Genomic DNA, 14,292 nt, shown 5'->3' with positions numbered 1-14,292 from the left:
TTGCGTTTGGTTGCTCTGCTTGAAATGAAGGCCAGATGTAAACGAACGTGCTGTTTCCGGCCGTGGGAGACGCTCTCTTGGCATCTGTGGGGTTGGCCTGGCTGAGTAACAGCAAAGCTCACCCCCGAGCCTCACCCTTTCTGCCCACAGATGTACCTGGTGATTTTCCCGGAGGGGACGCGGTACAACCCCGAGCTGACGAAGGTCATTTCCTCCAGTCAGATATTCGCTGCTCAGGAAGGTAAGCGAGCCTTCGCTGCTTTTGAAAACGTTTTAAAGACGCTGACCTTTAAGTCTTTGTTCCCAGAGAAGCTGTGTATGTCTCCCAGCAATTGAAAGCATGAGCGTGTTTTCCCTGAGTGAATGTCTGTGTAACCCTTAGGGAATGAGGGTTCTTCTCGTTCACATGCCGAGGCCTCACACCCGAGAGGTGCAGTTCAGAGGCTGGCCAAGCTCCGCGTCGGTGCCGGGGTTCAGGTGACACGGTGTGGGTGCACAATGCCCCGTGAGGGTTCTGTGTGACGCCGTTGACAGGCCTGGATTGGAACCCCAATGGTGACACTTCCTGGCTGTCTGGGTGCCGGCTGCCTGGTGTTACGGCCTGCTTCCTCATCGCTTCAGAAATACACACCTGACGGGACAGACCCCGGTCAGTCTGTGAGAACCAGCTGGAAGTGGGGGCGTGTCTGCTGGAGAACACGACACAGTGGGTCACGGACTTGGAAGCTGCTTTATGTCCCCAGTAATGAGAGTGTTCTTGACATCCATGTTGTAGAAAAGTGGGTGACTCGTCTACCCAGGAGCAAATGGGGGGTAAACATAAAGCAGTGGCCCTGCTGTTTTCTCTCGTGAACAAGCGAGACACCCACACACGGGTCCCCACACATGGGTCCCCACACACTGGTCCCTGGGGACGTCCTGATGACCCTGAGCAGGCTCAGGCACTGCCATCTCGGAGAGCGGGCTGCGGGGACGCTCGTGACCAGGTGGTGGCTCCCCCACGCACGGGGGAACGTCAGAACTCGGCTGGTGCAGCGAGGAAATCATTTTTAATTTTATTTATTTTTAGTTAATTCATTGTGATCTGACATGAATGCTCCTCAGGATGGAGTGACTGCAGACAGTAGCAGCTGTGTGTCTGCACCCAGGTCAGCCTCAGGGCAGGGCTCCAAGGCGAGGCCAGCTGGCTGCTCCGAGGGTGAGCAGCGCCTCTCCTTCCACTGCCTGAGGTGGGAATGGGTGGGCTGGAGGGTCCAGGTGACTTCGGCACCTCGCCTGGGCTGGCTGCATCAGCTGGGCGCAGCTCGACTCTCTCCCTTTCCATCCTCCTCACGGTGTTCGTCAGGTACCATCTTGCCAGGATAGTCTGAGATGGACGTGACCGTGAGCTGGGGCTGCGTTCCCTAACGTGTCTGCGTTCTGGAACCCAGACAGCTACTTGATCCCTTTTGCTGTGGGTCCCTGTTTGTTAGACAGGAGTTACACCATCTCTTTAAGGGGCTTTGGGGAGGCGGTGACTTCCTGTTTGCAGACAGCAGGTGTGGAGGGCGCTGTCTGCTGTGCTGTGCTGTTCACAGAAGGCATCGGCATTGCGGTCGGGCACCCTCGGGTGTCCTGGAGCCAGCGCCCCGCAAGGCCAGGGGAGGGTGGGGCTTTCCTGGAGTCAAATGCGACTGGGAATGTTGACGGTGGGGTTGGCACCCTGACCATGTTGTTCAAGGGTTAACTGCATGTACGGGGCATGTGATATGTGAGTGTGTATCCTGTTTAGGGAAGACAAACCTTTGTATGCAAAGAGATTTGTTCCCTGTGTTATATTTACTCAGAGTCATCATTTCAATCCAAGCTCCAGGCCCGGCATCGGCCGCCTCCACCTCGGCGGCTTGCACCAGCAGGCTTCCTGCATTTCTCCCAGCCTGGGGCCTGGAGCCTGAGGCCTGGGGCCTGAGGCCTGGGGCCTGGAGCCTGGGGCCCAGGTGTCCTGTGGCCGCGGTTTCTGGTGAGAAGCATCCTCCTGGCGTGGGAGGCTGCCGCCCGCCAGCAGGCTGTGTCCTCACGCGGCCTTCCCAGTGCGCACACAGGCTCCTCTGTGCCTCCCTCTCTTGACGAGCACACGGCCCTGGCGGATGGAGGCCGCAGCTCTGACCTCACTGAATCTTAATTGCCTCCCAGAGGCCCATCTCCAGGCCAGGCCCACAGGGCGGGAGGGCGCCTCAGCCCATGCAGGCCTAGGCTGTTTCTCTGTGTAAGGAGATTTAGCACATATTTCTTAACCCGTCACTTTAAAATCAGCTCACCTTTATTATTTAATCTCAACTGAGACGGCTGTTTATATGCCTATTAAGAATTAATTTTTTTAAATCCACAGCAATTTTGTGATGTGTTTTAAAACAAGTACTTTTAAGTAATTTTTAAAATTGTGTAATAGTGATAGACATTTGAGCTTCTTAGTCTAACAAGAACCCAGCCACCTATCAGATCAGTTATTGGCCTTCCATTTTTCTGAGTTGAGATCGTTCTCAAAGCTACCGAAAGGGGAAGAGAAGTCTGTATTCCCGATGTAATGTTTGACTGCTCACTTTCCTTCCTTAACTTCTGGAACTGGAACATGTTGCCGTCTGTTCGGAAGGTAATTATCCGCACACACCGAGGCGATGGACTGTGAGCCGCAGGTCTAGAAACAGTGTTTCCTGTTTCCCTGCGCTTCAGGCGCAACTTAATGAGATCAATTAAAAACAGAAGACTTGTTTCTCCGCCTGTTAATTTTTCCTCAAGAAAGTTGTGACTAGTAATGCGTTAGCCTGATATGTTTTGCTACTAAACATCTTTAATTTTGCTCCTAAAATACCTTCATTTGATCCTGACTTAGCAAGTAGAAAAACAATTGAAATTTTTAAAAAACTGACACTTGTTCACACATCTAAGTCATTATACCAGGCTCCACTCTTCCTTCTCTGTGGACAGTGGTGCTGCTGGCGGAGCAGGTGTGGGTGTGTCTGATGTGTCTTGGCCCTAAATATATCAAGGCCTGGTTATTGCTTGTTCCTGGAAGTATTGCTTAAGAAAGATCAGGCACAAAGTATGTTGATTCAGTATTAGGGTTGTTATTTAACATACGTTTGTGTTATAGTGTCTTGAATTAACATTGTTTACTTCAAAGATTGTTATATTAATGATCTCTAAATTCCCTTCTAACTTGAAACTAAATGTTAGTCATTCTTTTAAAAAAGACTATTCACATTACCAAATAAATTGTCCAAGATTTTGTTTAACTACAACCTCTCCAGGACAAAATCAGACTTTGAGAGATTGAAATATAGGTAGAGTCTTCAGGAAACTGTTTATGCCAGGCAAGCAAGTTGTATATTGAAGGCTGCTCACTGTTATACTAGTAGATTAGCAAAAGTAGAACTTTATTTTCAGAAAAGCTAACAGGAAGTTGTCATTTAGGAACACAGTGGTAAGGATAGTTCAGCATCATAGGTGAAGGCATTGTATAATAGTATATGAAGGAGTTGTATAAATATATCAATAGGAGGTGCTAGCTAGTAAAACGGTATTAGACACAAATAAAACAATAAGGGGGGTTTCCCACAGCAGCTGGCGAGGCCACACCCACTTGCTGACCCTGGTGCTCGACGCGGCACATACCTAGGATTCTCAGGGTTGAGCCAGTGAACAGGCTTTCTCATGTCACTCGAAGCCCTGGAGAGTGACTGGACCGTGTGTTCGTAAGCACACAGGAGACAGTGTCTGCGTTCTCACCTCACTCATGGACTCCACCCCTCGCCCACTCGAGCTTCACTCACTGGAGATGCTGGTTCAGGTGACACGGCCCAGCGGCCACTTCTCAGTGGTAGGCGTGGTGGCCGTTCCTTCTGAGCCTTCCCTGCCAGCTGTCCCCTGTCTCCTGCTCTCTTCCTCCCTCGCTGGCCTGGCTGGGCCTTTGGAGCTGGAAGGCAGAGCTGGAGCAGGAGGCGGCTTGGACCAGAAAGCTGTGGAGTCATTAGCGCTGCTCAGAGTGCCTTCTTGGGGAGGCGGGGGGGATATTATTGTTAGTGTGGTGTGCATATTAGTGGTAGGTATTTCTTTTTTCTCTTTTTTAATGTTTTATTGATTTTAGAGAAGGAGGGAGAGGGAGAGGGAGATATAGAAACATCAATGATGAGAGAGAATCATGGATCGGCTGCCCCCTGCACACCCCCCACTGGGGATCAAGCCCGCACCCCGGCATGTGCCCTGACGGGAATTGAACCGTGACCTCCTGGTTCATACGATGCTCAACCACTGAGCCACACCTGCCGGGAAGTGGTGGGTGTTTCTTAATCATTCATCACAAAGCTTTATTACAATGCATTTTTTGGAAATATTACTTCTTTGTCTTTAGCTGCCTACTAAATTGGACTCCTGATCACTTGTTCTTGCTGAGCAACACGGGGTTCTGTGGACCGGGCTGTGCAGTCGGGTGAGCGTGCTCTGGCCTGCACACCTGCGGCCGAGGCAGAGCCGCCTGTGAGCAGTGGTGCCGGCGCAAGGAAGGAGGTCGTGACCGATGTCGCTGGCGAAGGAGCGCTCCCTGGCCGGCCACAGTCAGACTCAGGCTTTAAGTTTGAGCAGAGTGAGCGGCTCTGCCCTGGGGCCACGTGGTGTGGGAACCTCTGCTGTTCCCACAGCCTCTGCATTGCCAGCATTCCTTCCAGGGCCCGGCTGGGCAGCTGCTCCTCCTCCGCTCCTCTGGGCTGGGCGGCCCCCCTCCTCTCCTCCATGATGGGCGGCCCCCCTCCGCTCCTCTGGGCTGGGCAGCCCCCCTCCTCTCCTCCATGATGGGCGGCCCCCCTCCGCTCCTCCGCTCCTCTGTGATGGGCGGCCCCCCTGATGGGCTCCCCGGGTGGGGAGGGGAGAGCTGCTCCTGGTGACACTGTCTGGGAACATCTCACCGGGAGAGGGTGGCTGTAGGCACAGGAGGGAGCAGGGTTCTTAGCACTCGTGGAAGCACTGATAGCTACCTGATTATTATTAAATCGCAATGTTTCTCAGATAAAGAAGCTTTTAAAAAATGATGAGATATACCCGAGAGAATTAAAATCCTATGTTTATACAAAATCTTACTGGTGCATGTATGTGCGGCGTTCGTCTGTAGTGGATGTAGTGGACATACGTGTGTGTAGCAGCCTTCTGCTCAGTAGCCAAGGGTGGAAGCCACCAGGGGCCTATAGTGTCGGCGGAGATGGGAACGTGCTGTCCACACATGCGCTGTCATTCAGCTGCAGAGGAGCGGGGCCCTCACGCGGCCACCGCGGGCGGCCCCGGGGTCTGAGTGCGTGAAGGATGCCAGTCACAGATGTCCACACACCGTAGGATTCCAGCTCTGACATGCTCTCACAGGCAGAGCTGTCGAGGTCCAAAGCAGGGGTCTGGCCGCGGGGAGGGTCTGGGTGAGGAAATGGCCTGGGGTTTGCTGGTGCTGATGGTTGTGCAGCCCTTGGAATAGGAAACCACTGAACTGTGGCTTTAAAGGGTAAGTTCTGGATTGTGTGCTAGATCTCAGCTTCCTAGAAAAGGGCACCAGAAACTCGAGTCCCAGGCGGGTGCCTCCCAAGCGGCCAGGCAGGTGCTGGTGGGGATCTGAGCCTGGAGCCTTGAGGCCGGTCAGGGCCCCCTCCTCACCCCCCACTGCCTGCCGCCCAGTGAGGAGGTCACCAGGTGGAGGACCCCTCTCGGGCCCTGAGCCCCAAGACCATGGGTCTTGCTCGCACAGGTGCTGCTGTGACTTAAACATCATCACGTGCGGGCACATTCCCATCCTCAAGTCCAGCACCTGTGAGGGCGTGGCCTGCGTGGCCTCGTCTGTTTCTCGACCTTTGACGGCCGGGCAGGTCTGCGCGAGGGGTGTGCCTGAGCCGCAGCCACACTGTCTGCTCTTTCCCAGGCCTGCCCGTGTTGAAGCACGTGCTGACGCCGCGCGTGAAGGCCACACACATCGCCTTCGATTCCATGAAGAACTACCTAGATGCCATCTACGACGTCACCGTGGCCTTCGAAGGGACTGTGGACGACAAGGGGCAGCGGAAGGAGGCGCCGTCCATGGTCGGTGAGTCTAGTCAGTCCTGTGTCCTGTGTTTCTCCAGGATTCCACATTCGTCTGTGACGGCGTGGATGCCAGGAGTCCCGCTGGGCCTGGTGTTTCCCAGTTGGTCGTGTAGACGAGCCCCTTGTCACGAACTCAGCCCCTTTCCACCCGAAGGCCCCGCAGGGCGGAGCCGCTCATCTGCATTCGTTTGCAGACAGTGTTTCTAAAGTAGGGTCACTAACAAGAAAGCTAAGTGTACCTTTCTCTCAACACACTAGGTTCTCAGGTCGCTGAGCTGTGCCTGTTGGGTGTGACAGAGAAAATAGAACGTCCCGTGAGTGGAACTTTAGTTAAACAGCCGAGACCCTCTGACTGTTGGGGAAGTTTGCATGGAGCAGGCGAGGAATGCGCGGCCGGGTCCCCTCCTCGGTGTCCACTGCGCTGACAGGAGCCGGGAGCTGGGGCGGGCCTGGCCTGGCCACCGTCTGGCGTGGCTCCCATGTGCTCGCCCGAGCGCCTCTCGCAGGATCTCCTGTAAATGAAAAGAAAGCCCGTGCTCGCTGTATGTGCAAAAGGCACAGAGAGGAGCAGGGAGGCCTGGGGGCGGCATGGGGAGAGGCGGGGGCTGCGTGGGAGAGCTGGTCACGGTGCGTCAGGAAACCTGAGCCGTCACCTTGAAGTCATGTGATGGCCTTCACCTTTGCCTTCAGCCAGGGGACGGGAACATAGGAGGCTGTTTTTTCATTTTCGGTGGGACGTGGGAACGTTACACATGAAGCAGTTGAACATGAAAGCTGTCCACCTGCCCCATGTCCACCGGTCCCCGTCCAGCAGGTCCCCGCGCCCGTCCCAGAGGCCTTTTCAACCACTGAAGGAGCCGTGGACCTGTTTTTACATTGAAAACGTACAGGCATCTAGTTCAACAGCGTTGTCATTAGTGTCTCAGACAGTGTTTAGAAATAGGACTGAACCTGTTTTTACTTTTATGGAAACCAAGTAGAATCCCCAGTCACAATAACCATTGTAAAGTGCTGCTTCCATTGGTCCCTTCGGGGCCTGTGTCCCCTGGGGGTGAGAACTCAGTGGCTGGGCAGTGTCCACAGGATGAATACCCGCCCCTCCCACCACTGCTGCTCCTACGGGGCAGCTGGCTGAGCCTCTGTCTTCATCACAGGCTGCCTTGTATTTGAGAAGGTGGCTCTCTGACTCACACCCGTAGCCGTGGAGAAAGCAAAACCCATGCTTTCTGTCTATTACGGACGGCTCTGCAGGAGTGACAGCAGCCTGACCTGGAGGACAGGACAGACAGAGGTGGGAAGAGCACCTGCTGCTCCGCTCAGGAGGAAGGCCTGCTCCTCGGAGTGTGGAGTGGGCCTGCCGGCTGGCAGGAGGGGAGCCGTGCCCGGGAAGAGGGCACAGGCTGAGGACAGAGTGTTCGCAGGAAAAGTGCCAACCACATTCCTAATGAGAAAAGTGCAAGTTCACGGTGACAGGGAGACGCTGTTCTTTCACCGTCGGCTCGGCCGCCATCCCAGGCACAGGCCGGCGGTGTGCCCAGTGTCACAGTGTGGTGTCACGGCCTGTCCCTCACCTGGTGCTCGCGGTCCCGCCTACGAGGCCTTACCACAGGCCTGGCTGGTGCCTCGGGCCTCGGCCTCCGCACATCCTCCCTCCGGGTGCAGACTGCCCACACTGGCTGGTGAGGAGCAGGTGGAGGGACACACGGTGCTCTGTCCCTTAGGGAACCCTCAGCCCCGGGAGTGTCAGTGTCCTTTCCAGTGCTGGGCCTCCCCCTCGCCCGCATCTTGCTGGAGGCGGTGCCGGCCTCAGCGCCTGGGCCCAGCCTCACCTCCCACGAAGGCAGGGCGCCCGCAGCCGCAGAGTCAGGGTGACGGGGACGGGAGCACTGGTCTGCCTTCTCGAGGAGGAGCCTTGCAAGTCAGAGGGCGCGGCGAGGCGGAGGGGCGTGTGCTAGTTCACACACGGTGCACGTGGGGCGAGGCTGCACCCCGAGCTCCCGGGCTCCTCACAGCGGCCCACGCAGGTGCAATTGGAAGACAGAACCTGAGGAAGGTTAAGACCAAAGTATTGAAAGATGAATCTTCCCTGTCGTAGTACTTTCGCATGTTTGCCATCCAAGCAAGTTCACTCCTGGAAGTCTGTAAGAAATAAGTGACTTTGGATGCCTGAAAAGCTGCATGCTACTGAGGTGGACGCCAGAAATAAAGGACAGTAGGGGAGAGGATTGACTTGGCAAGGAAGGGGGGTGTGGGTTCCAAGAGGGGAGAGGCTGTACCTCTGTACGGAGGGCTGGAGCCTCCGGCTGGGGCTTGGGGGGCGGTGAGGGCTGTGGGGGCTGTGTGTGGCGGTGGGCTGTGCGGCGGTGGGGTGGGAGCCCGCTGGTCAGAACCAGCAGGACCACATCTCAGCTGTAAATGAAAGGTCTCAGCCTCACACTTGCTTCCCCCCAGGGAGCCTAGTTGTCCCTGAAGCCTCCCAGGAGGGTTGCTTGTTCTCGAGGAACTGACATATGTTCCCAGGAGCTGGAGTTGTGTAAGGGCTGGTGCCAGGCAAGGCCGGGAGAGCAGGCCAGCCAAGCAGAAGCCAGAGCAAGTCCTGGGGCCGGAACAGTGCCTCAGGACAGGAGGGAGGCTCAGGTGCGGGGCAGGGACCAGGCATCCATCCCGGGAAGAAGCACCCGAAGGGCCCAGTGCTTTGGCGAGCGAACCAGGCACACACACCCCTCCCCCGTGTGGTCTCCCAGTCGGTGGGAGCAGGACTGGCCTCAGGAAGGTGACCTGTGGGTGTGATGGTGCCGGCAGCAGGGGCCCCTCAGGGGCAGGCGCACCTGCAGCAGGTCCAGCTCCTTCCTGCCCCTGGGCTGGTGGCAGGTCCCTGGGGTCAGCTGGGGGGGCTTAGAGCCTTTAACCCTTTGTTAAGGAATCTGTACTCTTTATTTTTAAACTTTTTTTTCCTCTCCATTTTCATTACTTTGTATAACCATGAATTCTAGACTAAAAAATGAAATATTTTTGGTTTTTGTTAGAATTTCTCTGCAAAGATTGTCCGAAAATCCATATCCACGTTGCTCGCATAGACAAGAAGGACGTCCCGGAGGAACGCGACTTCATGAGGAGGTGGCTGCACGAACGGTTCGAAATAAAGGACAAGTGAGTGGCAGTGGCTCAGCCTTCAGAGGCCGTGCCTCACTGTGAGCCAGGCTCACAGCCCGAATTCCAGGGGGCGGACCGGGAAGCAGAAGGTCCCAAATGAGACAAGCGGCCCCATTCCCCGTTGTGCAGGATCACCCCTGGGGCGGGCACAGCTGGTTCATTGGCTGAGTGCTGTTTGTCACCTATTTCCTATAGGTCGCCCAGGTCTTGCTGCCTCCCATTGGTTATTTAAAAATGTGGGCTGGGCCTTCTCTAGTCGCCTCCCTTTGTCTGGGGGAGTCTTCCTGGGACACTGCTGTCAGCCACTTCAACAGCCGCCTGGCCACATGCTGTTTCTTTTCTATGAAGATAAATCAGAGGCATATTTCTTACAACCTGATGTCAGCTCCCTAAACAGCTGGGCCGGACGTGGTGTGTCCCCTGAGCGCCTCCTGGGTCAGCTCAGGGCCGGTCCAGCACGTCTGGACCCACGTACGTCCCTGTGAGAGGGCCCCTCCGTTTTCCTCTGCTGTGTTTCCAGACGACTCCGTGGTCAGGTGTCACTTTCCTTGGAAAAGGCACGGCCTGCGGCGAGCCTCCCGGGTCTGCCGCCCAGGCCAAGGGAGAGGCTGTGTGAGCAGCTGGAGCGATGTCGGCATTCCCTGGAAGGAGGGCGGGGCATTTCCCGACCAAAATGTCTTTTGGGGCCTAAACAGTTTCTGGGATTGACCTTGTGTTTGTCCATGCGAGTAACATGGGGCAGACAAGAGCGTTGAGCATGCGAGAGTTACCTGGAAGGTACAGGTGTGTTTGGGCACCTCTGGGTGAGGCCCGGCGTAGAGAGGTCGTGCCACCTCCTCAGGAGTGGGCCTGGCCGCCAGGGGCGGGAGAGGACATGGTGTCGGATGCCACACGTTTCTAAAGTGGGGACCACAGAGCTCTTCTTTAGAAAAAAAAATGATCTATATATAAATATATATATATTGATTTCAGAGAGGAAGGGGGGAAGAGAGAGAAACATCAGTGATGAGAGAGAATCATGGATCGGCTGCCTCCTGCATGCCGCCTGCTGGGGATCGAGCCCATGACCAGGGCTGTGGCCTGACTGGGAATCGAACCTGGGACCCTTCAGTGCACAGGCCGACACTCTATCCACGGGGCCAAACCAGCCAGGGCAGACTTCCCCTTTTTGTACTATTGTGTTGGACATGTTTTATGTTGAATATGTCCCGCCATTAACACTTCGCATTCCTAAAATAAGATGGAGAACGAATTAACGATACGATTTTCCCTTTTGGCCGCTTTTCTAATTCCATGGAATGAGACTCTGTGTGTGGCTTCTGGTGGGGGGCCTGTGGGAGGGAGGGTAGTTGGGGGAGATGGAGAAAACGGAGGGCGTATCCCCCCAGGCCTGAGCCAGGGCCTGGCAACACAGAAGACCTCAAGGTTATAAAACAAAAGCATCCCCACCATGATGGAGGAATGGAATACACGGTGGGCTCTTTCCAGAGTCGGGGGCTGCAGGTAAACTCAGTCGCTGGGCCCCCTTCATCTACGAGCACCTGTGATCCAGCCCACACCCGGGCCGAGAGGGACTTGTGGACGGGAGGCTGCAATGGCTGAAACTGAACGTGAACCTCTCCTGCCCCGGCCGCAGGTTACTGATCGAGTTCTATGACTCTCCGGATCCGGACAGAAGGAACCGGTTTCCCGGGGAAAGTGTCAGCTCTAAGCTGAGCCTCAGGAAGACGCTGCCGTCACTGCTGGTCCTGAGCGGCCTGACCGCCGGCATGCTGGCCACCGAGGCCGGGAGGAAGCTGTACGTGAAGACGTGGCTCTACGGGACCCTGCTCGGCTGCCTGTGGGTCAGTATCAAAGCGTAGACCCCAGGCCGGGGCGCTGCCTGGTCGTGGCTGCTCGTGAGTGTAGTCAGAGTGTAAATAAAGCTTGTTGACTGAGTGTTGGGCACAGTGAACCTCTCACCTGAGCCGGGGTGCAGGTGATCTGGCAGATGCAGGGGCTCGGGCATCGGTGCTGGGCTCTGGGGGGCGCGGGCTCGCTGCTACCCTGGGCGCTGTCCGGAGCCAGGCCTGCTCAGGGCGGGGCTGTAGGGCTCCTCACTGTGCGTCACTCGGTGGCGGCACTCGTGAGCATTCGCAGTATGTTTCACTGATTGTGTTATTTCCAGTTTTTACAACCTGACTGGTCCAAACTCTGGTCACTAAAGTATTGAGAACCTTGCTGCTCCGTAACGTTTTTCTTCCTGCATAACTTCCTCCAAGTCAGTGAAGGGAAGTGGACTGAAGGACCGAGGGAGAGGCGGACGGGCAAGCCACGCCCTCTCGTGAGTACCTGCTTCCCGGCTGGTTTCACTTCATAGTTGCAAAATAACTCATTCCTGACGTTGGTTGAAACGGCCTAACGTGCACACTGCACACCATACAAGGGTAGTGGACAGTACGAGAGTCGGCGCCCTTACGTGGTGGCCGGACTTGCACTGCCTGGCGCTCTGCAGACTCCAGCCGAGCTCTCCGCACTGGCAGCACCTGTGCCATATGCACCCGCAAGCCTTAAGGCTCCTTCCTTCCTATTTAAGACGACCATGGCTCTCCCGGGGGGCCCGCGTCCCGGCGCTCAAGGTGCTGGAGCCTCGTCTGCTGGCTGACCTGCCTGTGCCTTCTCCTGTCCTCTGGGTTTAGCGCATTTACCCCGCATCGCGTTGTCATCCCGTGGCGATCCTCTGTGGCCAGCCAGGTGCTCGTGGCTCCCACGGAGCTGCCAGGGAGCGTGTGTGGCGGGTCGTCCCCCACTCCAGCCCTGCTAGGGGCATCGCGGTCCCGCCAGGACGTCCGCCCTCGAGCCAGTGAGGCCCGGGCGTCACCCACGGGCCTGAGTGGGCACGTCAGCCTCAGCTGACAGGTCGCAGTCCTCTGTCCCCTCGACCAAGAGCTGCGTGTCAGGTACCTGGTCTCGGGGCTCCCGTGACGGACTCTTGACGTGCGACCTGCTCTGTTTCTGTGTCGTCGTCAAGCGTGACGCCTGCTGGTCCCTAAGGCAGGGGTTCTGCCCCTGCTGGTGGGTTGGCCCGTGGCTGCCGCTGCGCCCACCGGCCCATCTCGAGGGACCACTGACCACAGTGATCTCGGGGAGTCCTGCCTGGTTCTCCAGAATGGGTGAGCCTCCTCGGGCCGCCCCGCGGAAGAGCGGGCCCTGGGCCTCACCTGTGTAGCAGGTGAACACGCCTGCACGCAGCCCCACGGGAGCGCTGGCCTGGGCGTGTCAGGTGTCGTGAAACCTCTGAAAGTGTTCTCAGACCAAATTGCCACCTTCTCTGACCTGTAAAGTGGGACTCGGCTCTGCCTTCGTTACCTGCTCTTTTAAAGTCTTAACGTTAGACCTGCTTCTGACCAGAGCAAACTGCTGTAGGTTGTGTAACTGCTGGCGATGTGATGGTTATGCTCTGAATCTAAATTCTAAAAAGCAATTTTCAATTTAAGAATCGCATTGATTGTAATGGACTTTAAGAAGGCAAAGTGAACTGCGTAAGGTCACTTTAACATCGTGTTTTTATGACTATCCTTATATTCTTCTCACAAAGGGCCTGTAAAATATTGTTAAAAAATTTGTATCAAAATGTTTGGAAAATTAGAAGTTTCTTTTTAACGTGTGTTGAAATGACCTGAATTATTATTTTCTAAAGCGAAGAGCCCGCCTCGACTTGGAAACCTCTTCACATAATAGCACTCGCTTTGGTTCCTGTTGTTGATTTACCCCTCGGTTCGATGTCATGCTTTTATGTTCTTCAGAGATGGGTGTGTTTGGGTGAAAGTAAAAGAAAAAATAAACCTTCGCTGTCTCTCACGCGTGTGCTGTTTAACATTCCGAGACCCAAAAATTCCCCGCAGTCTTCCGTTCCGTGGAGCAGGCTTCCCGCTGGCCCTGCCTCCTGAATGCATAAAACTATATATTTTTAAAGTGTCGAGCAAGTTTAAGGAAAAAGACATGAAAACACTCAGCTGTGAAGCAGTGTATTGGTAGGTGATATAGCTCCTTGCTTTGACAACCTTCCTCACCACCGTCTCACTGAGCATGCCCAACACGGTGGTGGCTGGTCCCCTACCGATCCCGGCGAGTCCACAGCAAGGATTCGCTTCCTGTCTCCTTTCCCGGGTTCCCTTCCACTGGGCGTGGCACCCAGTCTCCAGGGCGTGAGTTTTACTCTTTCCTCTGCAGTGTTACGTGGCTTCAAGTCACATTCGCTGAATGGTCTGTCAATAAGGTGGTCGATTAGATGAACCATTCAAAAGATAGGAGCGAAATGTATGGAAAACTTGCCCATCACGTACGGACAACGCACAGTACCTGCCAAACACACCCAGATCACACCTGAGAAGGCGAGGGTCTGTCCTTGGGGGGACAGGTGTGTGGTTCAGGTATGGGTCGGCCTTGGCAGGGGCTGTTAGGCTTGGAGTGCTGGGCTGGGGAGCGGCCAGCGTGCACGGAGCGTCGTTAGGTGAGCTGGAGGCTGCGGGCACGCCGGGCCACGTCACTGACAGCACCGCCTCTCAAAACCGAGCTGCTCGTGGCTCAGACGGCGTCACCTGCACAGTCCCTTCCGCTCCCGAGTCCCACCTGTTGGGGGAGGGGGGCTGGGGGTCCCGGGGCGAGGCCGCTGCAGTGTGACTCCTCTGCCCTTTGCCAGTGCAGTGACCTGGAGTCGGTTCCCAAGCCCTGTGCCTCAGCTTCCCTAATTGTAAAGGCAATGACAAGAGTGGCACCTACCCCATAGGGCTGTGGTGAGGATGGAGCAAGGTGTGCACCCGAGTGGAGCTGCCCCGTTCCAGAGCCTGGGTGTCTGTGAGGTTCTCAAAAGCGTCCCCTCCATTCTGCGTGAGACAGTGGCAGGACCCCTCCGCTCACACCCCTCTGCCCCCGCCACCCCCCCCCACCCCGCCGCCCCCGGGAATCCCAGTCTCACGCTGGGTGGCTGCGCGGCTGCCCTAGGACTTCGTCCCCCCCCCATGTCTTTCATTGTAAGTCAGCGCAAATCCTCGCCCATGTGGCCGCCAG

The 14,292-nt window shown here is 56.0% G+C and overlaps 1 protein-coding gene across 1 annotated transcript in view; it reads left to right on the top strand.

Moving 5' to 3' along the window:
• Positions 1–13,083, top strand: part of AGPAT5 (1-acylglycerol-3-phosphate O-acyltransferase 5) — a 35,802-nt gene extending 22,719 nt beyond the window's left edge. Inside the window, exons 5-8 of the mRNA XM_070408070.1 lie at positions 151–241; positions 5,930–6,091; positions 9,117–9,240; positions 10,880–13,083. Coding sequence (XP_070264171.1) covers positions 151–241; positions 5,930–6,091; positions 9,117–9,240; positions 10,880–11,105 — 603 coding nt within the window. The 3' untranslated portion in view covers positions 11,106–13,083. The remainder of the gene's footprint in view (positions 1–150; positions 242–5,929; positions 6,092–9,116; positions 9,241–10,879) is intronic.
• Positions 13,084–14,292: the final 1,209 nt, after the last annotated feature.

This window comes from Myotis yumanensis, unplaced genomic scaffold, assembly GCF_028538775.1.
Source record: "Myotis yumanensis isolate MYYU_CA2020_CCGP unplaced genomic scaffold, mMyoYum1.0.hap1 SCAF_3, whole genome shotgun sequence".
NCBI classification, from domain to species: Eukaryota; Metazoa; Chordata; class Mammalia; order Chiroptera; family Vespertilionidae; genus Myotis; species Myotis yumanensis.
The sequence above is the reverse complement of the archived record's forward strand: the minus strand, read 5'-3'. Positions and strand labels throughout refer to the sequence as shown.